The sequence below is a fragment of the Panthera onca genome, chromosome B2, assembly GCF_046562875.1.
Source record: "Panthera onca isolate mPanOnc1 chromosome B2, mPanOnc1 haplotype 2, whole genome shotgun sequence".
In the NCBI taxonomy this organism is placed as follows: domain Eukaryota; kingdom Metazoa; phylum Chordata; class Mammalia; order Carnivora; family Felidae; genus Panthera; species Panthera onca.
In genome coordinates, this window is record NC_138343.1 from 151,151,167 (window position 1) to 151,178,339 (window position 27,173).

Below are 27,173 nucleotides of genomic sequence, written 5' to 3' on the forward strand. Positions count from 1 at the left end.
GAGGAACTCTCTCATGCCATCACTTTGTACCCTGCCCTCTGGCTCTGTCCCCTGTTGGCCGCTTGTCTGTCCTCCATCTCTGCATTTTGGTTTTTTTGAGAGTGTCACAGAAATGGTTGGTCATGTCAAGAATATTACCTATAATGTATAATCTTTTGAGATTATGCATAGGTTTTAAATCTCATAATATGTGATTCTTATTTTTACTTTAAACCAGGGGTTGGCAAAGTTTTTTTGCGAAGGGCCTGATGACGGTAAATACTTTGGGCTTTGAGGGCCCTTGTAGTCTCTGTAACACAGCCCTGCTGCTGTCACGCACACGTGACAGGGTGGAGCTCCGAGAGTTAGCTGTGTTTCAATAACGTTTAATCTCCTTGTCTCATGCCACAGAATTTGAATTTTATATTATCTTCCTGTGCCACAGAATATACTTTGATAATTTTCTGGTCATTTGAAGTAATGCGAAAAGATTTTAAGCTTTCAAACTGTATAAAAACAAGCAAGCCAGATTTGGCCCATCAGCTGTAATTTTCCAACCATTATCTTCAATAGTAAGTTGCTTTTGAGAGGAGTTTTCAAATGAGAAGTCTTCTGTCTGCCATTTCTGGTGTAGATCCAAATTTCCTTTAGTGTCATCTTTCTTCCTTTAGAGAACTTGGCTTTTACATTTCTTATCATGCTCATTTCAATTTCCTGGTTTTTTTCCCTGAAAATATCTATATTTCAGGAGTGTAATTTTGCTGTACATAGAATTTTAGGTATTTTTGTTGTTCAGCACTGTAAAGACGTCATGTTGTCTCTGGCTTGTGTTGGCTGTCATGTGGTGACAGTGGCCCTTCTTACTGTGGTTCCCCATCTGTAATGAGTGTTTTTCTCTCTGGCTGTTTGTAAGATTTTCTCTTGAGCACTGGTTTCAGCAGTTTGTTTAACTGAGCTTTGGAGTGGTACCCTCAGTGTTTATTCTGCTTGGGGTTCTCATGCTTCTTGGATCAGTGAGTTTATATTTCCTATCAAATTTGAAACAAAATGAGCATTACATCAACATTGTTCTCTGTCTCCGTTGCTTTCATCTCTCACACTGGGCCTCCAGCTTATGTGCGTGATTTATGGCGCATGTGCTCCTTGCATACCAAGGAGCACTTGCTTTTTAAGCCTCTTATCTCTGCTTTGATTTGGGTATCTCCTGTTGGCTTGGTTTTCAAGTTCTGTGAGCCTTTCTTCTGCAACATCTAATCTGCTGTAACCCATCCAGTGAAATCTTTGTTTCAGATATTGTGTTTTTCAGCTGCTTTTAAAAAATCTTCCATTTCTTTTTTTTTTTCCCCTGTCTTCACGTTTGCCTTTAAAACCTTAAATTTATTCATAGGAGCTGTTTCCAAGTCCTTGTCCACTAACTCCCATCAGCCCCATCATTTCTGGGCCTGGGTCTGTTTACTGAGTTTCCTCCTTATAAGAGGGCCACAGGGTTCTGCTTATTCTCACGTATTTCTGCTTTTCTCATGTCCATTGTATTTAGATTGTAAGCTAGAAGATTTTGGATCACTGAAGGGTATTGTCTTGTGGTCCGTCAGGCAGTTAATTTACCTGATCCTTTAAATTTTACGCTTTATTAGGATGGGTCTGTGGGAACTTCACTCTAGAGCTGGAGTGGCCCGGCTCCTGACTGTTGGCCTTTCTGGGCTGTCACCTGAGTGCTAGGTGCCTGATGAAGTAAGTCTCTGCACATTGGCTGGTAGGACTCTGATGTCACGGAGCTCTGTGCGGGCTCTGGTGGTTGCTCAGTGGGGCTGGTCAGTAGTTGTCTTGTCCAGCCTCCCTGAGTTTTGCTCTAAACACAGAGCTCAGTTCTCAACGAGGACCTCCGTGCAGAGTTTAGGAGCCCCTTTCTGCATAGGGCCAAGTCTTTGCTGTTCTGTGTGGCGTTCCCAGCTGTCCTAGCAGTCTTGATCTACAGGCTCTGTCTCCTCATCTCAGAGACTTTCTTGCTCTGCTCGGGCTCTCCCTCCCGAGGCCACAGTCTGCACAGGCCTCTGTCCAACTCGAGAATGCAGTGGCTTCAGAAATTTGTCCAGGGGCGCCTGGGTGGTGCGGTCAGTTAAGCGTCCGACTCTTGATTTCGGCTCAGGTCATGATCTCGCAGCTTGTGGGTTCGAGCCCCACATGGGGCTGTACTCTGATGGTGCGGAGCCTACTTGGGACTCTCTCTCCCCTTCTCTCTGCCCCTCCCCTGCTTTCGTGAGCACACAAAATAAATGAATATTTTTCTCTCTCAAAATAAATAAATAAACTAAAAAAAAAAGAAATTTGTCCAGATATAGAGGTGTCGGTGGGAACACTGGCCAAGCAGCTCTGCCCCCACCTTGGCCACCTCCCTCCCTGCTGTAGTATCAGGGGCGCTGATGAAGTCAGCGCCAGTGTGATGCCAGTGTGATTCTAGTTCCTTTTTTGGTGCCTCTCTTTTCTCTGCAAAGTTTTAATGATAGCTTCTTTACCCTTTATGTTTACAAATTTTTCTCCTCTCTGTTATCTCTGTTTCTGTTATTAGAACTGCTAAGAAATGGATGTTTTACTTCCTAGGATGATACTCTGTGTTTCTTAATCTTCTAATTCCTGGTTTGTTTTTCCTACACTGTGGGAACATTTCACCACTTCATTGTCAACATATGGAAAAGTTTCCATCTCTACTTCCTTTCTCCATCAAGGCCTGGTGCCCCAGTGAGTCCTCCACCTGTCTGCTCTCTGCAGACACTGTCTGTCCGCCAGCTCCTCCCTGGCGGTCAGCTTTCTGCTTGGGACCCCATGTCGATGGCCCACGTCCCTCCCGGCCTTCCTCCCCCAGCCCCTGCTCTCTGCCGACCCCCATATGTGGGAGGTCCTCACACTGCATTTGACCCCTTTACACCCAAGTGGTCCCATCTACTTGCAATGCTCTAGAAACTATATCCATGTTGACAGATACAACTTTTACTTTTTTCTAGCTCAGGCCATTCTGATCAATTCTGTTTGTTCCTTATGCCCTTAAAAACTACCTCCCCCAAATTCCTCCCTTACTCCTTTATCAAAAAAGGACCGTGTATGTTTGTTCTGATCTCGTCACAGTTTGTTTATGGGCTTGTTTGTCTGATGTCCCTTGTCCCCGTTTGCTGTCAGCTGAGCTAGCAGAGACTGTTCAGGTGGCATTTTACTGTGCCCTGCAGATTCTTAGTATAAATTAGGTGATTCGCGATCTGATTTTTGAGTATATGTTTAAAATATGACCATTTCAGGAGTATTTCCACTTAGCAAAGCTTTCCTTAGAAGAGGACTGTAACAGTGGAATTTCAGACACAGGAGAAAGAGTGATGGGCTTTCAGGTCCCACAGGCAAGCAGCCTTCTCTGAGCCCAGTCTGACCGGCAGGTGGGAGCCACTTGACTAAAGTGAGATTTAGAACCAAAGGCGCCTCTCACCCCACAGGTGTAGACCCTGAGTCTTAAACTCGCGCAGCCGCCAACACCGGAGGCCTGAGCCAAAAAGCACGGGCACTGGATTGATAGGCAGGCGCTTCAGAGTCCCCAGTTTTGGGTATAGCTCGGATGGCTGGTCTGTTGGGTACTCCACCTCCTCTGATTATATTGAGGTGCTTGGCTGGCAGCTCTCCTCCGTGTATTCTGTCTGGCCAACTGTGTGCTGTTTAGACGGCCAGGTGGTGTCATGGCCCCAGACCGGCTGCCGTCATTCCCGCCTCCTCCCATCCTGCCTTCATGCCTGTTCTCACTTTACTTCAGGTTCTGACTGTCTCCTAATGAAAAGCTTAGCTTACATCACTGTGAAGCCTTATACATTTTAGGAAATGGAAAAAACTCAGGAAGGTGCCGAAGCAAAGGCAAAGTGTGTCCTCCTTTACCGCTCTGCCGACGGAGAGGCCGGCCAGAGCCGTGCACGCAGGCAGCCGTCTGCGGTTGGGGGGGGGGGGGTCACACTCTTCCCTTGCCATTCTGCCCTCCTTCTCCCCCAGCGCCCTTCTAGGGACCCCCACACAGCTGGAGGAGGCTGGTGCTCTCCTGATGGGGCGGCCAGCCCCGTGGGTAAATGGTCACTGTCCAGGCCACTGGCTCATTAAAATCCTAGATACGTGTACACAAGAGAGTATGTTTGGGGAACTTTTTTAACTTTTTCAGGACTAAGGCCACATATAAGCATAGATTAAACTAGGAGTATAAAAATATTACAGAACCCTAAGGACAGATCTCTTTCTTTAAAAGCCTGAGGGATGTTATCAAACTTGGAAGTCCCAGTAATTGAGAGGTTGTGATCAACATTGCTTCTCCTCACTGTCTCGCCCCTTGCCCGCCGCTGCCCCAGCACACGCCTGGGGAGGAGCGGTGGGCATAAGCGAGGCAGAGTTTTCCTGGGGAGGGACTGCCAGTGTGGACACTTCCACAACTTTGCTCCGAGAAGAGGTGTCTTCGTTACATACAGAAGATCGTACGCAGTGGAGCCGTGTGTCCGTCCTTTGGGAGTAGCAGAAGACCAAGTTTGATTATGTCTTTTTTTTCCTTTTTCCGTATAAAATGTTACAGCTTGAAGGGAGGTAAACTAGCAGAGAACTTTTCTCAAGTTCTTCACTCCTTTGCACGCGCAGCCTGGCAAGTCGAAAGTCTGAGAAATCAGCCTTTTCTTTTAGGAATTACCAAACTTCATTTCCTCTTCTCTTTTTCTTGATTTTTAGGCATTTAAGAAGATTATTTCATTTCAATTCAGACACACCGAATTGTTGCCCATGTTTCTGCTGTAGTTTCAAAGTGCATGCCAGATTAAAACCTCTGAAATTTTGTTTTTCCTGTTAAACAGAGTTTTATTTTTTTAATTTTTAACATTTTTAATTGAAGTGTAGTTGACATACGATATTCATTTTAGGTGTACAACACAGTGATTCGACATTTATATAAATTAAAAAAAGCTCAGCACGATAAGTATGGTTACCATCTGTCACCATACAAGCTTATTCCCAAATTATTGACTGCATTACCTACTCTCTACTTTCGTCTTCGTGCCTTATTTATCTTGTAACTGGAAGTCGTCTTCTTAATCCCTTCCGCTATTTCATCCACCCTTCCCACCCCCCACCTCGTCTCTGGCAACCTCCGCTTTCTCGGTATTTATGAGTCTCTTTCTGTTTGTACATCTGTTTTGGTTTTTTTTAGATTCCACGTACCAGTGGAAATTATATGGTACTTGTCTTTCTCCATCTGGCTTGTTTCACTTAGCATAAGACCCTCTACATCCATCTTTGTTGTTGCAGCATTTCATTCCTTTTTATGGCTGGCTGATAATTCCTCTGTGTTTGTGTGTGTACCTTTATCCATTCGTCTGTCGGTGGACAGCTTGGGCTGCTTCCATATCTTGGCTATTGTAAATAACGCTGCCACAAACATAGAGTTGCACATATCTTTTCAAATTAGTGTTTTCATTTTATCAGGGTAAATACCCAGAAATGAAATTACCGTATCACGTGGTATTTCTATTTTAGGTTTGTGACGAGCCTCCATACTGTTTTCCGTAGCGGTGGCAGCAGTTTCCACTTCCACCAACAGTGAATAAGGGTTCCCTTTTCTCCACGTCCTCCCCCACACTCGTTGTTTTTGTCTTTTTGATTCTAGCCATTCTGACAAGTGTGAGGTGGCATCTCATTGTGGTCTTGATTTGTGTTTCCCTGATGATGAGTGACACTGAGCATCTTTTCGTGTGTCTGTTGGCCATCTTTGGAAAGATGTCTGTTGGATGTCTTTGGAAAATGTCTGTTCTGGACCTCTCTCCCATTTCTTAATCAGATTGTTTGATTCTTTAGTGTTGAGTTGTAGGAGTTCTTTATATATTCTGTATACTAACCGCATATTGGATATGCTGTTCGTAAATATCTTCTTCCATTCAGTAGGTTGCCTTTTGGTTTTGTTGATGGTTTCCTTCACTGTGCAGAAGTTTTTTTAATTTGATGAAGTCCCAATAGTTTATTTTTGCCTTTGTTGCCCTTGCCTCAAGAGACAGATCCAAAAAAGTATCGCTCGCACCAATGTCCAAGAGTTTATTGCCTCTGTTTTCTTTAAGGAGTTTTATAGAAAAATCTCTGAAATTATGTGGCACCCCAGATAACAGGCTGAACTCTAGGATTTTTCAGCAGTATCTGTTTCTTTTAAGAGGATCTCAGGTAACACTTTACATCTAGCTCTGGGTTTTGGAAGGATTGCGGAGTTTAACCGCGTCTGTGAGAGGGATAATTTGAATAAAAGTGAAAATGCTGCCATCTGAATATTTAGGTTTGGAAAAGTCATTAACCAGACTATAAAACTTAATTCTTGTAAATGTTGACATTTTCTAGCTACCGTGCACTGCCCTTGTGGCCTCTCATGATAGAGGAAGGAAGTGAGGACGCACCTTGGGTGTCCCTGTTGCCCAGCAGCTCACACGGGGAGGGGCAGAACCCACAAAGTGATTTAATGCTCCTTTACTTGCCCTGCACCTCAGAAAAATACTCATGTATTAATATCTCTGTCACTTCCTGTATCCTGGCCCACAGCTTCAGATAAAAGTTCATTTAGGGAGTGAAAGTTCAGATCAGCAGGGCGGCTTTAACTTTAATCCTCTGGCTAGCTAATTTGTTATGTGATAGAAATTGCGGGTTTTCATATTCAAGCCTCTGTGTGGTCAGTAGCTGACAGGTACTGCGTTTTCAGCAGCGTGGTTCACTCTTGTTCCGTGACTGTATTGTGTGGTCAATGAAACTCATTGGGTTTAAGTCAGTCACCTTAAAAGCAAAAGCTTTTGTTCTTTTGTTAATTAAGAGAAACTTTGTTAAGGGTTAATGTGGACTTAACCCTACTGGCCTAAATCGTGGAGAAAAGAAGGAATTTGCTGTCTGTGCTGATGAGAATTCTGGAGAAGAGGGGGAAGCCGGGGTCTCTGCTGGTCTTCGGCCCAGTGCGTGCCTTGCACAGCAGCAGGGTGTATGGATCCTGTTGAGCTGGTCTCACTGGGCTGGGCAGCTCTTCCTGGATGGTAGCCGAGTAAGTGACTGCTGTGTGGCATTTCTCTTGGAATATGTGTCCAAAAACTGACTTCTCTAGGTCTTAACAGGGGAGGAAATAAAAGACAATGTACCTGGTGTTGTTTAATAAAGGATACCAGTGCCTATCATGAAACTGCTTTCTTCTCATGTTATTTGGAATTAAAACTCTGAGAAGTCAACCCCAAACCCTTATATTTAGAGATTTGGAGCAGTTGTAGATGAAAGATGACATAAAATGTGGTTTTGTAAATGTTTCAGTCTTGCTAAGGAGACAGTCGGCAGACTAGGCGCGTGCCGGTGGTTGAGTGTCCTCATCCAGCGAGACGCCGAAAGCCGGTGACGTTTGTCTTGGGTGTGAGAGAATGCTCTCCTTTTGGAAATAGTGGCTTAGAACACCATTCGCTCAGCTGACTATTTTTTAGGGTGGTGAACACCTTGGCCAAGAGAATTACGTAGAAAGTGGGTTGGGTGTTTTTGTTTGGTTTTTTAGCAGCCGTAAGAATACTATTCAGATTTTCTTTTTTTCTTTTTCTTTTTGTATGTGTGGGATTTAGGCTAAGTTGAATGTGTTCATTAAAGTTAGTAAGCATCTGCCCTGGGACCATGACGATGACTCTCTCCTGGTCCCAGGAGCTCGGTCGGGTGGGCAGTGATGAGGGGAGTAAGCAGGCACGTGCAGTGTCGGCCAGAGAACCGTGGTGGGGAAGCACGCAGGTCTTGAGTGGAGGAAGGGGAGAGGGGAGGGGTGTGGACCACATCCACATGTGGAGATGAGAAAGGGCATGGTGGGGTGGAGGATGGGAGGTGCTCTAGCCGGGGAGCAGGATGTGAGCCAGAGCTGGGGTCCTCGGGGGCCCAGCCGAGCAGCACACAACCCCAGGCACTGGTGAGCCAGAGACCTAGGGGTGCTGCAGGCCCGCCGTGTGCAGATCTAGGTGAGGACGCCAGGGCACACGGCGTGCGGTGGGGTGGGGGCTGCGGGGCTCTACGTGCTCCCAGGTCTACACTCTTATGCTGGCACCTTGGGCTTTATTGTGCGATTTCCATTTAGGGTGTCAGCCTGGTCTAACTTTCATCGTAAAAAAGCAAAAACCAAAAAGCCTGCATTTACATGGACAATGGCTTGGGTGGGGTGAGTCTGAAGACAGTCTAAGCAGGGCTGGGCCGTGTGGGGAAGGAAACCAGACCTCAAAGGGTCAGGGGGTGGTCAAGAGGGCCCTGGGGAAGGGGAGGCAGGCGTGGAGGCAGGAGGTTTGGGTGCTGAAGAGACAGCAGCCCGGAGACCCCAAGCTAGGCGAGTGTGTGCAGTAGGAGAGCCACCTTCCACCTTTGCTTACGGAGTAAGGTAGAACAGAAGACAAACTGAATTTTTTTCTAATTTCTTTTTCAAACGTTTATTTATTTTTGAGAGAGGTAGATGTGAGCAGGGGAAGGGGCAGAGAGAGAGGGAGACACAGAATCTGAAGCAGGCTCCAGGCTCCGAGCTGTCAGCACAGAGTCTGAGTGTGGTTCGAACTTGCGAAGGACGAGATCATGACCTGAGCCAAAATCGGACGCTTAACTGACTGAGCCCCCCACGTGCCCCATAAACTGAATTTTTAATAGCAGTTAATGATCCAGCATACAGAAATGCCTGTTTTATTTTTTACTTTATTTATTTATTGACAGAGAGAGAGTGAGCAAGCGAGCACACACATGAACAGGGGAGGGGGGAGAGATAGAGAGAATCTTAAGCAGGCTCCACTGTCAGCGCAGAGCCCCACAGGGGTCTGGATCCCATGACCCTGGGATCGTGACCTGAGCCGAAATCAAGAGTCGAATTCTAAACCAACTGAGCCACCCAGGCGTCCCAGAAATGCCTTCATTCTATATTATTCCTACCAGCTTTTTGAATTGTCTAATGTCATAGTAGTCTTGATAGTTGCATTAAATAGTAGATTGAAGACCAGAAAGGACTGTCCTCCCAGTTTTCACTAAATGCTATGTGGAGCAGTGTGAGGGCCCAAAAGGAAGGACATTATAGGAACCATCTAGGTGGTTACCTCTGCCCTCCATCATTGCTTACTTACCCAAGTTATCCTGCCGGCTCTCCCACCCCAGAGGTTCTTGTTCTTGTTGAAATGGGATCGGAGGGTACGGAACTAATTGTTGGATGCCTGAGGTCCCTCTCAGTGACCTTGGATGTAAGGACTCCCTGTACTCACCAGCTTGAAATTGGTGCCCGGGGGAGCTGGGTCTGTCTCACTGTTAGCCTGGTGACGAGTGTCGGTACTCATGCGTATCTATTGATCCGGCTGTCTCTACTCAGATGGCGCCAGCACCTGCCCCACTGTCAAGGAGTGGTTTGTGTACTCTGGGAACCCACTGAGGCACCCGGACCTCGTCAGGCCTCTGCGGATGAACGTTCCAGGTACAGACAGCTTTGGTTTCAATAAATCAAATCTGTTCACCATTTGATACAAATCCAGTAATGGATCCATTGTGGAAACATATTTTTCTAGAACTGCGCTTAAGCCAATTTTCATTTTAACCCTGGGCCCAAGAGGAGTGTATCTGTCTAACAACATTCAAACATAGCAGAGGAAAGGGCGTTCGACAGCTGGGAACAGTCTGGGCCAGTCTGCTGCCTGACTGCCTCACCCCACCTGTGCTCTGTTCAAGGGCCGCACTAGGGGAGAGCGAGCCACTCCGAGAGGAGCATGGCTGCGGGTCTGAGCCCATTGCTGCCAGATCCCCAGGCCTCGTGCCTGGTCATCACTCAGTAAATGTCCACCAAATTCACAGGGTTGGGTTCTTGATATTCTGATTAAATTAACTCTTGTCTCCTCCCTACCCCTGGAAGTGTGTTTTGATGAACTGAAAAGGGAAGAGAAAGGGAAGTTATTTCAGCTGGAAAAGTAGATTTTCCTTCCACGAGTGTTATCTTAAAACCCTTAATGGGAGGGAAGGAAAAACAAAGTCCCCTAGAAATTAGCTGAAGTCCTTTCTTCCTGTGAGTTCTTGGTACCTACACAAGAGCACGGATTTATGACTCAGGTGGTGTTCTACACAGAGGCAGGTCCAAGGGGCGGGGGGGGGGGGGGGGGTGAGGGCTTATTTTTAGTGTCCCTTGTCATTGTTTCAGAGAACAGATATTTTCTAAAATTTTGATAATCCGTTTTTGTATGCATTAAATTCTCTCATGCCACTATTATTTTTAATCACATGGGCCTGTAGTTTACCAAATAAGGATGTGAGCACTGCAAAGTATTTTTCTCCTAAATAGAATTGTACTGGGGGAGAAGGTGAGGAAAGTTATTATAGAGAATATTTCCTTATTCTCTCAGTCAGTGATAGACGCACACCTAAAAAGGTACTTATCAAAAAAACAAATGAAGATGAATTGACATTTGTGTTTACAGCAAGAAATATTTTGAAAGGATAACCAAAATGATTTTTCAAAAATGTTTTATTATTTCCATCTTATTGTGTCTTTCCAAAAATAATATGAAAAGGGATTATTATAGTTTTCTAAATGGTTTGAATTAAAGAGAATATTTGGCTATTCGTCATTATATTATGAGTTAGTTTTAAAGGCCACTCCCTAAAATGTTTTAATAAACTCTGGAAGTCATAAAATTATCACAGAGACTCCTTCTGGGGCTTATGCAAAAAGTCTCCTTGGCACGACTGGCCCCACAAGGTTCTGCCTGTGATGCAGACCCACGCGGGGCAGCGTGCCGGGCTCTGCTCTAGGAAGAACTCGTGCAGAGGGCCGGGTCTGAAAGGCTCCTTTGTCCCCCATTGCCAGTGACCTGGATGTGGTCCTGAGCTTCCATTGCTGATAATGTACATGAGTCGCTCTGCTTGTCTATGCTTGTGTTAATGATACAAAAATGACAAAACTTTAAATTTATTTTTTGAGTGAGAGAGCATGTGCAAGTGGGGGGGGGGGGGGGAGAGAGAGAGAGAGAGAACAAACGGGGGAGGGGCAGAGGAGGGGAGAGGGGGGAGAGGATCCCAAGCAGGCTCCACTGTCGGCCCAGAACCCGCTGCTGGGCTCCATCCCATGACCCTGGGATCGTGATCTGAGCTGAAATCGAGTTGGACACTTAACCGACTGAGCCACCCAGGCGTTCCCCCCTCCCCCCCCCGCCACTTTTTTAACAAGATTTTTTTTTTAATATTAAATACTTTTCTGTATCCATGAGGAAACATGCCAAATGGTTTTTAAACTAAAATGGAGGAACAGACTGTCCATGCTTCTGTGACAGGCGTTTTCCGAGGCTGAGACTACATGTGGTTAAAAACCATGGAATCCTCTGACCGGGGCTTTCCTTACACCTACATCAGAAGACTTGACACCTGTAGGTGCCTCTCATGTGGGTGTGAAATGCCCCTGAGGTCTGATCAGAGTCCTTGTTCCCAAGTGAGGCCAGTAGTGCTGTCGGTGGAAGGAGTGTCACCTCAGGACACACGTCTGATTTTTCTTGTTCTCCTGAGAGAGCTTCAATCAGGTTGATTCCATAAATGTTATATTTTCAGTGAATCTCCTGGTAGAGAGACCAGAGTGTTTTTCTCTTAAAGGCTTTCTTCTAACAGCACATTTGATACAGCTTGCTTTCTTAAATAGTGGAAATAAAACAGAAATCATAAGATATTTTTCAACAAAATGGAAAGGAAACAGGGGAGCAGAAAAATTGCAGAGGTTACCTAAAAAGGAGAAAGAATTAAAACTGACCAGTCAGGGAGCAGAAAAGTAAATGTCATCACTGGCATATTTTATTCAGGTTGCTCACTGATCTTCCTGTGTTCCCCTGTGTGTGCAGGTTGTAGACAGTCAAATGTCCCCTGTGTGTGTGTGTGTACAGGTTGTAGACAGATGTCCCGTGTGTGTATGTAGGTTTTAGACAGTCAGATGTCCCGTGTGTGTGTGTGTGTGTGTGTGTGTGTGTGTGTGTGTATTTGTGTGTGTGTGCAGGTTGTAGACAGTCAGATGTATGTGCGAATGCCTAATCTGTGTTACAGGGATCACGTGTTGCTACGTGTTACAGCTCTCATTTATCTCACCACATATCGTGAGACATGCTGTTTCCAATGATGCAAGAAGGGTGTACCTTGAAATCTAGCTTCCTTTCCCCAGACATAGCTCTTGAAGAGTCTGTGGACATGCAACCCGCTTTCTTTCTTCTTCCTCACTTACCAGTGTTCTGCATTTCGTGGAATGAGTCTTGGAGCAAACAACGGGCAGGCATTAGAAATAGCATTTTTATCTCCAGAATTGGAGATTTTTTTCCCTTGGACAAAGTAGTAGTGATTTTCTCCCCCCCCCCCCATTGTCATTTTTCAGTCCCCATAAGCATACCCTTATTTTAGAAACCTGGGACAGCTGATTATAGACTTCTAATTGGCAACTTGTCTACCTGCAGTTTTTGTCAAGTGTTGTTCAAGAATCAGTAAATAAACTTAGTATTTCTGGCTATATAAGGACATTTTACTCACCAAAATCTTTCAGGTCCTCTTAGGAGACTTTTACAGAGTGAAATGACATGAAATGGTACATTTCCTGAAAGAAGGGCTGTGTTTAACTCATGTCTCATTTGCTGGGAAGTGGTAGTGAAGCTTTCTGATTTCAGCCTCTCTTCTGTATACTGTTGACACTTTTCATCTTGACACCTGATGGGTGCAGATCAAGAAAGTTGTCAAATGTTGTCAGCTTCTATGGGTGGTGAGTAGAAATCCCCAGCTGCCATCGGATGCACACCAGGTGAGGAGGTGATGACAGGATGGCCCACTTCTGGAACTGCCTACCTGAGATCTTGGATCAAGAGAAATGGGTTTGGGGGGCCGTGGTGGTTCAAGTCAGTGAGGTGTCTTGATACAAGCGTGGGTCATGATCTCGCCTTTGTGGGATGGAGCCTCGTGCTGGGCTCCTTGGGATTCTCTCTCTCCCTCGCTCTGCTCCTCCCCCGCTGTGTGCACATGCTTTTCTCTCCCTAAGTAAGTAAGTAAGTAAATAAATAAATAAATAAATAAACATTTTTAAAAAAGAGAGAAATGGGTTTAAAACCTCAGTTGTGGTTTTCTTTCCATTTGTAAAAATAGTTTGAAGATTTGTCGGATAATGTGTTACAAATACACATTTGAGTCATAAGCCAACAGTTGAATTTCACACTGCTTTTTATAGCCACATTCACTGTATTTTGAGTGCATTAGGTAGATGTGGTATAACAGTGTCGTTTCGCAAGCGTGAAATTAGACATTTCATCCGTGTACGTTTAGAGCTGAATATGTTATTAATGCATTCTACTCTGTTTATAGCTGAATGATTTTTTTTTTCCTCATTATAAATAGGCTGTTGAAGTTTACCCAGCCATAGTGAAGATTCAGTTCACATATAAGTCCTCAGGGATTTTAATTTTGTTTTATTTTGGCCAGGAATGCTCTATTAAACAAATATTCATGTAAATCAAACTCATGAACTAATAAAGTCTTCCCAGGTAAACATGAGACATAAGATGTATTTAACTTTGAGAACCCTCATCAGTCACATCCTGACAGTGGGCACAAACCAGACAGGTGTGTGGTTTTTATCACCCTAGTGATGTGCAAGGGAGATAGCCATAAGATAAGTCTTAAGACACAGCTATTGAAATACATATTTCCATATAAAAAGTGTACACAATGGCCATGGCTTAGAGTCTCAAGAGTGTCTTTACTCAGTCGTGTTCACTGCTGTAAAAACACAAACAGAACCATTGCTCTATTGCTTTGTTACTCAAGAGGTGCAGCCAGCAGCCCTTTGCCAGCAGTGGGTCGTCCAGGTATCTCTCGAGAAGGTCTTCACCCTTGCCATTCACAGAAGTGACTTCCTTCCCTAGCCCTCTGCCCCACCTCTGTGGGCTCGGGTCCCCCGGAGGGCTCCTAGGCTTTCCTGACCATCTGTTCACACAAAATCTTTTACCAAGTCACATAAGCAGGTTTTTGAAGCTGATGTGTTTTAGATGCGATGCTAGTTGATGACCTAAAGGTGAGATTGATTTTTTAGGTCTGTGGCTCTTTGAAACATCTCAGCTGCCCATGGAGCTCTGGGGGAAGTCTAGGGGCCACCCTTGATCTTTTCTGGCCCAGTCTTGTCTGTCCCCAGGAGTGAGGGGTGTGTGTGGGTGTGGGTGTGGGTGTGGGTGGGTGTGGTGGAAAGAGAGGAGCTCTGAGCTGATCTGCCTTTCAATTCTGATCAAAATAGGTTTCGTGGGTTTTTTTTTTTAATAATTTTTTTAAGTTTATTTACTTTGAGAGAGAGCATGTGTACATGAGTGGGGGGAAGGGCAAAGAAAGAGGGAGAGAGAGAATCCCAACCAGGCTCTAAGCCATCAGCATGGTACCTGACATGAGGCTCGATCCCATGAACCAGGAGATCATGACCTGAGCTGAAAGCAAGAATTGGACACTTAACCAACTGAGCCACCCAAGTGCCCCCAGATTAGGTTTCTTTTAATTTTGGTTTTCATTTTATTTATTTCAGAGAGGGAGCACACAAGTTGGGGGGAGGGAGAGAGAGAATCCCAAACATGCCCCATGCTCCGCACAGAGCCCAATGCAGGGCTCGATCCTACAACCCTGGGATCATGACCTGAGCCGAAATCAAGAGTCAGATGCTCAACCAGCTGAGCCACTTGGGCGCACCTTAAATTGAAATTACTAACAGTATCTTTTGTGTTAGGTAGGCCCAACCTCTTGGGTTATCATACCAAGGTTAAACACCACTTTGACTAGAGTCAGTTTACGAGTAGAAGAGAACTAATGTAAATGATCCTTCAAAGAAATTCACCCTTTGTGGCTTAAGATGATGAAATGTATCAACTGAGGAGTATATCTGTGGATAGTACTTAGGAAGAGAACCAACCTTATAATTACAGCTGTTACATGGGGTCATCAGAGGGTCCCCTTTACAGCCCAGCGAGTACTGCTTGTGGCATGAAATGATGACAGCTCCAGAATATGTGGTCTTGTATTAAAGACAAAGACCCTCACGTTCTGGAGAAGGCTGTGGTGGTGTCTTACCTCCTACATTAACATGCAAATGAGTGTTCAGTGCCTATTTCTGACTGAATAATTGATTGAATTTAGGATTAAAATTCTCTAATTTCTGAGGACATGATTTTTCAAACTGGTGGTTTTCTATAATCTATTTTATCATTAGACCTCAAGAACCAATTTAATTATTGGTAAGTTATTCTTGTTTATGTAATTGATTTTTTAGCTTTTTTTTTTTTAAGTTATTTTTGTCTGCGTAAATTATTTCTTAGCTGTTTCGTGGTATTCAAACTTTGCCTGCACCAGAATCACGTGGAGAGCATGTTACAACAGATTGCTGCCCCCTGCCCCCTGGAATTAGATTTAGGAGGCCTGGGGCAGGGCCCCAAGAATTGGTAATTTAAAAAATATACATATTTATTTATTTTTTGAGAGAGAGAGAGAGAGAGAGAGAGAGGCAGGCAGGCGGGAGGGGCAGAGAGAGGAGGAGACCCAGAATCCGAAGCAGGCTCCAGGCTCCGAGCTGCCAGCACAGAGCCCAGCGTGGGGCTCGAGCTCACGAACCGTGAGATCATGACCTGAGCCGAAGTCGGACATTTAACCAACTGAGCCCCCCAGGCACCCCAAGAATTGGCAGTTTTAACAGATTCCCAGATGACGCTAAGGGTGGGAGTAACTGCCATCAGCATGTCACACTGTTTGTTCAGAACATCTCATGTTCATTACTGCCACAATACTTGGCTCTAAATATATCTCATGAAGCTCATTCTTCCTGTATTAAACTCTTATGTGTAAGCAAATGAAACACAAGTAAAATCTTTCATTGTCCATCCCCTTGCATTGTAATGGGGACTTGGCCTCTTAGCTGGGTGGGTAAATGCTTTACATGCACTGAAAAAAGGACCAGAAGCTATGTTTTAAAATATGGCTATATCTGAGTGACAGGGTTGTCGATGATTTTTATTTTTATTTTATTTATGCTATTTTTTTCCTAAGTTTTTTACAATGCATGACTTGGGGAGGGTAGAGTCAGAAAAAATGTTTTTCAACTACTTTAGTATATTTGAAATAACTGTGATAATGGGATATTCATCCCTTACCTTAGATCAGGGCTTGGCAAACTTTTTCTGCAAAGAGTTAGATGTAAATATTTTAGACCTTGGGGGCAATGTGGTCTCTGTGCTGCTACCCAGCTCTGCATTCAGACTGCGCAGGGAGCCACAGGCAGCACAAGAATGAATGAGTGTGGTGCTGTTTCGATAAAATTTTATTTAGGGACATTGAAATTGGCACTTCATGTAATTTTCTCACATTGAGAAATATTTTTCTTTTGATTTTTTTCGGTCATTTAAACCTCCAAGAACCATTCTTAGTTTATGGGCCTACAGAAACAGGATGAAGTGCATTTGGCCCATGGGCTACGGTTTGCTGTCGCTGCAAGATGATTATTTCCCTGAAAAGCGTGTTTCTGGGAAGTCATGACTGACCATTGTGATCACCTTGGAGTAGTATCTCTGTCTTATTAACTAGCGCGGGAGATTGGGTCTGGGTTTTTTTTTTTGCCAGTTATCTTTAGTATTTTCAGTCTTTAAAGAGAAAAATGATTTTTTTTTTCTCCCCAGAATAATGATAAATGTTTTTTGATAGAGGAAACACTTCAGCCATTTCAGAAATGCAGGTGACTTTGCTCGGTTGTTTCACTTTTGATGGTGGGAGATACACAACTGAGAATGTTAAATCATACTGTGAGCGATATAAGGAAAAAAGAGCTTCCTTTTTGAGTCATTTAATTCTGATGCCATTTGGTTACTGGGTTTTAGACCCCAGCTGTCCTGGCTTTTCAGGCATGACCCTACAGAAATGCCCAGCAGCTGCCCGTACAGGGACCTGGCTCGGCCCGGAATCTGTAGCTCTGTCTGCCAGCACCAGCGAGGCCTCTGTCCTTCCTGCAGACCCACACTGTCATTTGTTGTGGTTTAAGGAAATGAGTAACGGCTGTCTCTTTGTTTTATTTTACCCTAATAATTTAAACGTATATGTAAAACATAGAAATGAAACACTAAAAATTATGTTAGGAATTTCTGCTTACTAGTTTTAGGGACATGCTTTGGAAAGCATGGGGTCCCCAGATGCCCTGCACCCACACCTGCAGGCTGTTCAGTGCACACTCCAGGTACTCTCAAGCTGGTGGAGCGGGCTTTCTGCATGTAGGACCCAGGAAAACGTGGTTTTTACATTTATATCTGTCTTTGCAGCGGGTTCTTTTTACGTTCAAGTTTGGAAACTGCTGGTTAGGGGAACAAGAGAACACGCTAACAGGGTCAATTGGTGGCCTTTCCAGCAGCGTTTCATGTGGCTGTGTTGTTTCTCACACCCTGAGACAGGGCCTTTGACACATACTCTGAAAAGCACTCCTCACAACGCAGGACGCAGCGCAGGTAGGAAAAAAGCCCTCATTTCCCTCAAAGCACCGCCTTTAAGAAAAGAAGAATGTTCTCAATGAAGTACATACGTGCTGGCCTTTTAGGGTTTGTTTCTTTTAACCAGGTAGGTCTGTCCATGTTTACTTTCTAGCTCTTTAAGCCCTAAAGCCCAAGGATGTCAGAAAGAGAAGAGGTTAGTGTCTTTTATTCTTTTATTGTATTTCTACAAGAAGCATGTGATAACTTGGTGGTGCAAAGGATAATGATAAATGGGGTTTGTGCTTTTACCTAGGGGGAACCCCTAACTTGAAATTACTGTGGCTGAACCAAGACGCAGGGATACAAGCCCGGCGCTTGGACGCGCTGCTAGGCTGCTTCGACCTCTCCTCCTCAAGAGAAGAGCTGCAGGCGGTGGAGAATCCCTTTAAAGCACTGTGCTGCCTCCTGACCTACCTCTTCGTGCAGGTGACCTGAGCTCCTCACTCTGGGTGCTGCAGTGGCTCCTCACTCCTGCCCTTGCCTGTGGGAGGGTGGTGGCCTGGGGTGTGGCTGCGGACTCTTTCCCGTGCCATCTTTCCAGCATCTACCCCACGAGCGCTAGCCCCCCGCGGTTCTCTAACTAAAACACGGGTTCCATGTTGGCACACATGTCAGAGGCCTGTCTGCTGTCGGACCTGGAGACTTGCAGTGCACGTAAGTTTAGTGAAGGCTGGGGAGACCTTGCAGGTGAGGGAACCTGCTTTCACTTTGCTTATGCTTTCCAAGCATTTTGACTCATGTGGTGCCTCCCCTGTGGCTGTCACTGTCTGGGAGGTGGCTCCCGTCCTGGGGTCCAGTGTTGTGGTGAGAAGGCCCAGGGTTCCTGGCAGCTTACTTCCACTGTCCAAGGTGCAGTCGCTCGCTCCTCTCCAGATGTTTACTAAGCACTTCCCTACCCCAGTCTGGGACGAGGTACGGTTACTCCCTGGGGTTACTGGGGCATTGCATTGTGGGACACATGAAACGTGTTTTGTAGAAGGGCCCAATAAAGTGTCCACTAGGATCACTGTCGTCACAGTGTGTGTTCTCCTTGCCCAGATAAACCCGGGGTTGGAGGCCTCGAGTTAGGGTGCAGTGCTAGGTCTTGATTGGTGTTCCTCAACAAGTTGGACAGTTTGTTTCTTTAGTTTTACACTTAATGTGTGAGAATTATAAAGGCGCATGAAGGTATTTGCCTTTTTAAAAAAATATTTTTTAAGGTTTATTTTTGAGACAAAGAGACGTACGGCACAAGCGGAAGAGGAGCGGAGAGCAAGGGAGAGACAGAATCCGAAGCAGCTCCAGGCTCCTGAGCTGTCAGCACAGAGCCCAACACGGGGTTGATCTCACAGACTGCGAGATCATGACCTGAACCGAAGTTGGGTGCTTCTCGACTGAGCCACCCATGTGCCCTAGTGTTTGCCTTTTTAATAGTTGCCCAAGTGCAGGGTAAGGAAGGACTGGATCACTCCCTCTCCCACTTCCCTTCCTTGGCTGTATTATTTTTAAATGACTTTTGTCTCACTTTTGTCACAGCAACAATAAAAAAAGACCTTTGCAATCACTTCTCTATTTCTTTAGCCCACTTAGAGCTCCCGTATTCTCAACCCCTTTGAGCCATCTTGCCTTCTACTCTGGGCTCCGATGTGACAGATCTTGGGTCTCTTTCTTTGGCATAACCATCAGATTTTCCCTTGGCTGGAGTAGAAAGTTACATGACTATTTCTCAAACCTGAATTCACTTTATGAATTATTGATTATCATTAAGAAACTTATTCTTGGGGCGCCTAGGTGGCTCAGTCGGTTGAGCGTCCAACTTCGGCTCAGGTCATGATCTCACAGTTCATGAGTTCGAGCCCCGTGTCAGGCTCTGTGCTGACGGCTCGGAGCCTGGAGCCTGCTTCGCATTCTGTGTCTCCCTCTCTCTCTCTGCTCCTTCCCTGCCTCACACGTTGTCTCTCTCTCAAAAATAAATAAAGATTAAAAAAATTAAAAAAAAACTTATTCTTATCGTGGAATTACATTTCAAGGGCACGTTACACTGATTTTTCTTTTTCTTTTCTAAATTTTTCTTTTGTCTCTGCCAGTCTATAGCTAGTTCTGCATTTTGCATTTTGTAAAAATGTGGTATGGCTAAATAACTCACAGAGATTTTACTGCTTCATTACTGGGTTCACATGCACCAGTGTAAACTTTAGTTTTTGCATTACTGGTTTTTTTAAAGCTTTTTTTTTTTTTAATGTGTATTTATTTATTTTGAGAGAAAGAGTGTGGGGATGAGAAGCAGAGACAGAAGAAGAGAGGGAATCCCAAGCAGGCTCTGCAGTGTCAGTGCAGAACCCAACGTGGGACTTGATCTCACGAACTGTGAGATCATGACCTGAGCCAAAATCAAAGAGTCGGACCCTCAACCGACTGAGCCACCCAGGGACCCTGCATTACTGTTTTGAGTAGAAAGTTCCGTTATTTGTACCAGACTTAGAAATATAGATGGACAGAAGATAGATTTTTAAGTATAAAACTGCTTTTCTTTTGATAGTGTTTATTACATACACATGCATTATCAGCTCACATTTTCGGCTGCGAGGGGGCCATAGTGGGGACTGGGAATGGTGGATAACCAAGAGCTATAGCTTCGCATCCAGAAACATTCGTGTGTTTTCTTCCTAATAACCGTGTGCATATGGACAGTAACTTGTGGGACACACAGTTTGAATTACTTTTTCAGCACAAGAGACGGGCTGTTGGACCCAGTGTCGGTCACTCATACAGCTCTGTGCTTGTCACTTGTGCAGGTGACTGTCAGTTATGAAAATCCCATTTCCAGCAGAAAAAAGTCCAAACCACACAACAGTAGCTCTACATCTCATGTATTTATGTAAACCTGAAGCAGATAAGTATCAGGAGGAAAATTTCCACTTTTATCTTTCTGGTGATACTAATTACCTTTAAATAAGAGTACTTCTAGTGGGAGTCAGCGCGAGGTAGACATGTTGGCCTGACTTAAAGGGCACATTTAAATGGGGACTTTTTAAAACTGAAAAACAATGAATCAATACATCAGTGGCATCTCTGAGATGAAGGTACTAAAATGTATTCACAGGTTCATTATCTTCTTAGGTTTCATAAGGCTAAAAATATAAATTTATAAAAATACTATATTTTTATACGGTCAAGCTTAAGTTAAATGTTTTGATGTACGGTGGGTAGTAGAGAACCTATGGAGAAGCTCAGTGGTCTCATAACCTCCAAGTTAGCAACAACACTTCCTATTAAAAGTTTATCTGAGAAAATTCCCTGGAAGAGTAAGTTTACATTAGAGCAAGTGTACGTTTTTTTTATAATTTATAGTAGAGCAAATGTTTTATAATAATAATGTCTGTTATGTGAAATTCTAAAAAAAACTTTGGTGTTATTAAGAATTTGGCACTGTCTGCTGTGGTTTAAGATTGGTTAACTACGAAGATGGTGGCAGAATATGAAATTAGCTAAGTGTGAAAACCATGACATGAGATAGTTATTCTTTTCTCATAAGTCGGCATTTTACTCAAAACTTGCTAATGGCAAGAAGTAGAATTACATGCGAACAAACCCAGTCTAAACAGAAGAGAGGTGGGCGCTTATGGAATAGAAAAATAGTGTGTTCTTTGCTTGGTCTGGCTTCTGTAGATTGGAGCCTTTCTTCTTGGTCATGAGTACCACACATCTGTAGACTTTTGTGTTTTTCCTGAAATCATTATAGCTGTCATTTATACAAAGGCAACAACTTCTTCAGAATAAAAATGGAACAGGGCAGGGTAGTGACAGGGTTGCTGCCTTGTGTGGGGCAGAGGTGACGGATGCCAGAAGTATTTGCTTCTCCAGGAGAGCAGGGGGGAGCAGGAGTCCCCAGGGAACAGTCGTTCTGGTTTATGATGGGGTCATTTTTATTGGGATTAAACATATTAGCCATTTTTATCATTGAGAAAGAATCGAAATTCTTATCCATGAGTTTGTAGTTGTTTCCCTGATTTTTTCCCCTTCAAGCGTTTACTTGCCACAGAATGCATTCCCTTCCAGAAAGAAGGTCTTGTGTTCCTACGATGGCAGTGAGAACGCTTAGCAAGGCTTCGTGTAGTGCTTTCGTCTGGCTGGCAGAATTTGGTGGCTGAGCTGGCAAAGTCACTGCCCGTAACCCTGAGAGGAGATGGTGTCCGAGAGTAGCCTGCTGTCGTCATTCCCATCATTCACTTGAGATCCAGAATTTCCACATCCGTTCTTCAAACCCCTGCCCCCCTGTTTTCACTCACAGTTTGGTTAGCCCCGATTCCACGCAAGACTGGAGGGGCTCAGATGTGGAGGTTGTGGTTTCCGTCAGACTGGGATCTGAGTACACAGGTTTCACCGGGGCTAGCAGGGGCGGAAGTTTATCCAGCCTTGATCTTGCCAGCTCACACTACAGACCCCTGAACTGCCAGCCCTGGGAATTGGTGCCCAAAACAATCACCTGTGTTGCTGTAAGAGTCCAGCTTGGTTGTGGCTCATGCCCCTCCCAGGCATCCCAGAGATTTCTGCCTTGCTAGAGAGTGACCAGGCCTGGTCCATCTTGGCCCTGGACGTCATGGAGAGCTTTACACCAGGACTGTGGACTCCTGCTCACCTCTGCCTCTTCTGCTGCCCTGTGCAAGTGCCTGCATTTAGCCATTGAGCCCATGGCAGGGTCAGGTTTTTCCCAGAGCTGATGCTGGTTCTCTTTCTCCGTCCCTTTCAGGTGGACACGCTTTGCCTGGAGGATCTGCATGCTTTCATTGCTCAGGCCTTGTGCCTCCAAGGAAAACCAACTGTGCAGCTCGTAGACTTACAGGTACTGCATGACTGACTGACTGTCACAGTTCTGAAGACACCCTGCCTCACCGCCCCTTTGTTCTGTTTAGTTTTGGTTGGTGTTTCACAGAAAAGATAAAAAGGCATATTTAGCCAAGATGTTTTCCTGGTGCAGTGGTGTGGTTTGTCTGTCCACAGCGGAGCCTTGAGTCCTGCTGAGTTAGTGAACTTCAAGCAGATCTCTGTACAAATGGCGTCCCACATTTCTTGGAAGTGGCCATCCAGACCTGTGTCACAGCTGGGTCATGTGCTCACAAGTGCTGCCTCTTTCCAGTGCTGAGAAATTGACAGTTCTTAATCCTGTCTCAGTGTTGTAGTAATATGAAGACAGCAGTCTGTTTGATCCCTTATAAGTCTTGCTAACTTTAGGAGAACAGGATGCCTTTTTCTGGTATTAGTGACTTTGGTGCATACACACCTTGTCTCCCAGACTTGGTGTCTGCTCTCTGGGGCTGGGCTACATCCCACCTGCCTTGTGTCCTTTCCCAGTGCCTTGCTTGTGAAGTGTTTAGTAAACAGTGTTGGTCACTGGAGGTTATTCAGACGCTGCCATTCACGAGTGTTTACTCCTTTAATTTCATGAACTAGTCCATTTGCAGCTAACCCCGGCTCCTCTCCTTTGTGGCCACACCCTCTTACGTCTGATGGTTATTTCTTAGAAGCCCCAAGGTCAGGCCAGTTGTTTGTGGAAACTTAAGACTGTGCTTTGTAAATGCCATTGGATGATGATAATGAGTTTTATCCATAGTTTCTAGTTAATTGAATTAGTTTTCACTTGTCTTTCTAGTGAAAAAGAAGCCTGATAAATTTCATTTATAAACAATTTTTAATCTCATCTCAGAACTCTTATGTACTAGGTTTACTTCATAAACTAATTCTCATGGTGGTCCAATTAAATGAACAGGGCCGGGTTTTTTCTTTTGTATTTTCACTTTTACATCCATCATATTCAAGAAAGTTCATTTTAAAAATGGACTTTTTTTCCTCCTTTGGCAAGACCCCATTTTAAATAATGGGTTTGGGGTTATTAGTAGGTTAGTGCTAATTCTTTTTTTATTGAGGTATCATTGACATTATAGAAGTTTCAGGTGCTCAACATGATTCAATATTTGTGTATATTGTGGAATGATCGCCACAGTAAGTTTGGCTAGTATCTGTCACCACACATAGTCACAGAACATTTTTCTAGTGCTGAGAACTTTTACGGTTTCCTCTCTTAGCAGCTCTCAGATCTACAGCGCAGCAGTATTAACTATGTACATCCCATGGCTTATTTATGTTACCACTGGAAGTCTTACCTTTTGGCCCCCTTCACCTATTTTGGTCACCCCAGGGTCACGGATATGAGTGAAATCATATGGTATTTGTCTTTCTCTGACTTACTGCACTTGGCATGGTGCCCTCAGGGTCCATCCATGTTACCACAAATGGCAAGATTTCTTTTTTTTTTTCTTTATGGTTGAATAATACAGTATTGCATTGTGTATATATACCATGTCTCTTTTTTTTTTAATCTGTTCATCAGTTGACAGACACTTAGGTCGTTTTCATATCTTGGCTGTTGTGAGTAAGAATGCTGTAGTGAACGTGGGGTGCACATATCTCTTCAAGATAGTGACTTGACTTCCTTCAGATATTTCCACAGAAGTTGGATCGCTGGGTTGTACGGTAGCTCTATTTTTAACTTTTGGAGGAACCTCCACACTGTTTTTGACAGTGGCTGCACCAGTTTGTGTTCCCACCAGCAGTGCACAAGGGCTCCCCTTTCTCTACATGCTCGCCAACACTCATCTTTTGTCTTTTTGATGATGGCACTTCCAAACCAGTGTGGCAAATTAATTGACCATACATGCTTGGATTTGTTGTTTCTCAAGATTGCTTTGGCTATTTGGGTCTTCTGTGGTTCCATACACATTTTAGGATTGTTTGCCATATTTCTGTGAAAAATGCCACTGGAATGTTTTTGAGGTTGCACTGAATCTGTAGATTGCTTTGGATAATATGGGCATTTTAACAACACTTGTTTTCCCGTCCACAAGCATGGGTGGTCTTTCCTATTCTTTGTGCCGTCTTCAGTTTCTTTTGTCAGTGTGTGACAGCTCTCAGAGTACAGGTCTTTCACCTTCCTGGTTAAATTTATACCCGAGTATTTAATTCTTTTTGGCGCAGTTATAAATGGGACTATTCTCTTAATTTCTCTTGCTGCTATTTCATTCTTAGTATATAGAAATGCAACATGTTTTGTGTATTGATATCGTGTCCTGCAGCCTTATTAATTCATGTATTAGTTCCAACCATTTGTTGGTAGAGTTTTAAGGGTTTTCTCCATGTAGTATCATGTCATCTGAAAATAGTGACAGTTTTACTTCTTCCTGCTAGTTTGGATGTCTTATTTCTTTTCCTTGCTCGATTGCTCTGGCTGGGACTTCCAGTACTGTGTTGAATAAAGGTGGTGAGAGTGCACATCTTTTTGTTGTTCCTGATCTTAGGGGAAAAGCTCTCAGCTTTTCACCATTAAGCATGATGTTAGCTCTTCGCGTTGAGTATGAACACTTGATCGCTGTTCCTCCTTTTGGCAAAACACAATTTTAAAAAGTGGATTTTCAGTTATTAGTAGGTTCATACAGTTCTTAATACCAAATTGGGCCTTCCTCCCAGACTGCTGTCCTGCTACCACTGGCCTGTCTGTTCCTTGACCCTCATCTGCTTTCCTCTCCCCTCCCAGTGAAACTAAACAGGCAGGCAGAAAGAGAAAGGAACTTGGAGGTCATGCTCTCTCCTGCCTTGTTACGTGGATGGGGAAACTGAGGCAGTGTGGGCAGCAGAGTGAGCTGGAGTTTGGGTTCATGCTGATAAGGGTAGGTTTGGGTTCTGTCACTAACCAGCTGCGGGAACTCTACTGAGTTCTTAGGAACATACCACAGAATACAACTCCTCTCTCGTGAACTGGAGGGGATGTCTTAACGCCGGCACCATGTGGGACGTTCTTTGACTTTGTCCACATCAAGTGCATCATCCTACGCTTACCTTGTCATTGGCAGAGCCAAAGTGGAATCGGCTCTTGACAACCAACCAGTGGTCTTTTCCGAAAGAAAGGCACTATCACCGGGAGGGAGGGACCGGAGGGAACCTGCGCCTTCGAGTTAGAGTGACTCCAGCGGGAGCTCACCTTGCTGTGCCCTGTCTCTCTGGCTCAGCACTTACTCTGCACTCAAGATTTGTGGCCTGTCCAGTCAGACCAGGTACCTTCCCCGTTGTCAGAGCTTCTCCAGCAAGAATGGGATCTGTGCCAGCTGTTATTGGCGTCGGTTCCCTGTTAGGACCGTAACCGGGTGGTGTGTATTCTCCTCACGCGAAGGGCCGCTCCCAGGGGCCACTAGAGCCCCTGTGGGAAGTGTCCCAAGGAGGAGGGAGGTTTTTAACCAGCGGTGGGGACTGAAAATAGATGCAGTTTCAGTGGCCTACCTTCTCATCAGCCCAGGGTCGTTCCCTCTTGGCTGTCCTGGTTGATTGGGTTGGTTGTGAGGGTGGGCAGGGCAGGGCCCCCCCAGGGCCTCACTCCGCTCCCACTGCCGAGGAGCGCCTTATCTGGGTGGTCCAAACGTCTGTCTTCACCATGAACAGTGGAGCCACGTGGCTGCAGGGCTGGGCATCCCTGCCCGCTGGTACTCATGGGCAATTTAAAAAGTGCCCTGTTAGGTTTGCACCCAGCAATATTTCTCTTGTCCCAACAGCTTGACTCTAGCTTTAAGGTGGTGTATGGATTTACATATTTATTAAAAATCCAGGGAGGTAGATTATATATGTGAAGGTTATATCCCATATTACACATACATGCATTCATTTACAGACGCAGAAGTCTGCGATCTATGACAAGGAGTCATCTGCAACAGTTACATAAAAAAAAAGAAAAAGAAAGGGCTGCAGTGTCACTTCTAGTGAAGAAAAATGCAAAGACAGCTTGCCTTCCTCACACACAAAGGGCAGTCACACAGCTAACAGGAGACGCTGTCCTCGGTGCTGAGAACACACGTGAGGAGCCGGGCTTCCCAGCTGTAGCTGCGTCCTCTCTGAGAGCTGGCTGTGTGCTTGCTGCTCTTCCTGTCCGTGTTGACGACTGTGCATGCGTGTGTTCACCTTACCGTTCTAGAGGACGTGGTCGTCGTCGTACTTTGAATAGCTCAGGGGGGCCTTTGGCGCTTGGCTCGTACAGCCCATGTGAGAGCACACACAAAGGTGGGGTATGTATGGGATTAAGTTGGGATCTCTGCATACTTAGGAGGGAAAGTCAGCGAAGCAATGGACTGAATTACACGGTGATCAGATAACTTGTGAGGCCCCACTTTAAGGAGCTGTAGGTGGGGGGGCGGACTGTTGGGGTTTGGCATCTGTGCAACTGAAGACGAGGTTGCCAAGGTAGAGGAGATAGTCGCGTGTCTTGAGGTGTCCCGCAGACACTTCTGTCGATGCCTCGCCACCCTTGCCTGGCTCTAATAGCTGGGCCCCTGGCGTGTGACGGGGAGTTCCGGGCCTCCGGGAGCCCTGGTTCCTGATCCATTCTGTGCACACTGGCTTCTGATGTGGGCATGCATGTACTTGTCCAGAAATGTAGAAGGGCTAGGAGTAGCTATCTCGCTCACCCTGTGGTATTTTGTCAGACACGGGTACCTGCCCAGAGCATTTCGTGAAGTCCTCTAGAGAAGGTGGGGTTGTCCCCCTGCCACTGCTGAGCCAGGTAGAATGCAGCAGGCAGACGTGGTGCCTGCTCTCAGAAGCCTCCTGCTCTCCCCTTCCCAGAGCACGGTGGTG

General features: G+C 45.1%; 1 protein-coding gene across 15 annotated transcripts in view; it reads left to right on the top strand.

Annotated features, from left to right (window-relative positions):
- FAM120B (family with sequence similarity 120 member B) overlaps positions 1-27,173 on the top strand; it is a 95,432-nt gene that overhangs the window by 19,464 nt on the left and 48,795 nt on the right. For 13 of the 15 annotated variants that reach the window (XR_013555862.2, XR_013555863.2, XR_014137743.1 and 10 more), the window contains exons 4-6: positions 9,353-9,454; positions 17,776-17,948; positions 22,252-22,344. Coding sequence is in view for 9 of the 15 variants with exons in the window: in XM_078447602.2 (XP_078303728.2) it covers positions 9,353-9,454; positions 17,776-17,948; positions 22,252-22,344 (368 nt within the window). In the remaining 6 variants the exon portion in view is untranslated. The remainder of the gene's footprint in view (positions 1-9,352; positions 9,455-17,775; positions 17,949-22,251; positions 22,345-27,173) is intronic. The other 2 variants (XM_078447600.2, XM_078447604.2) reach the window with 2 other exon arrangements.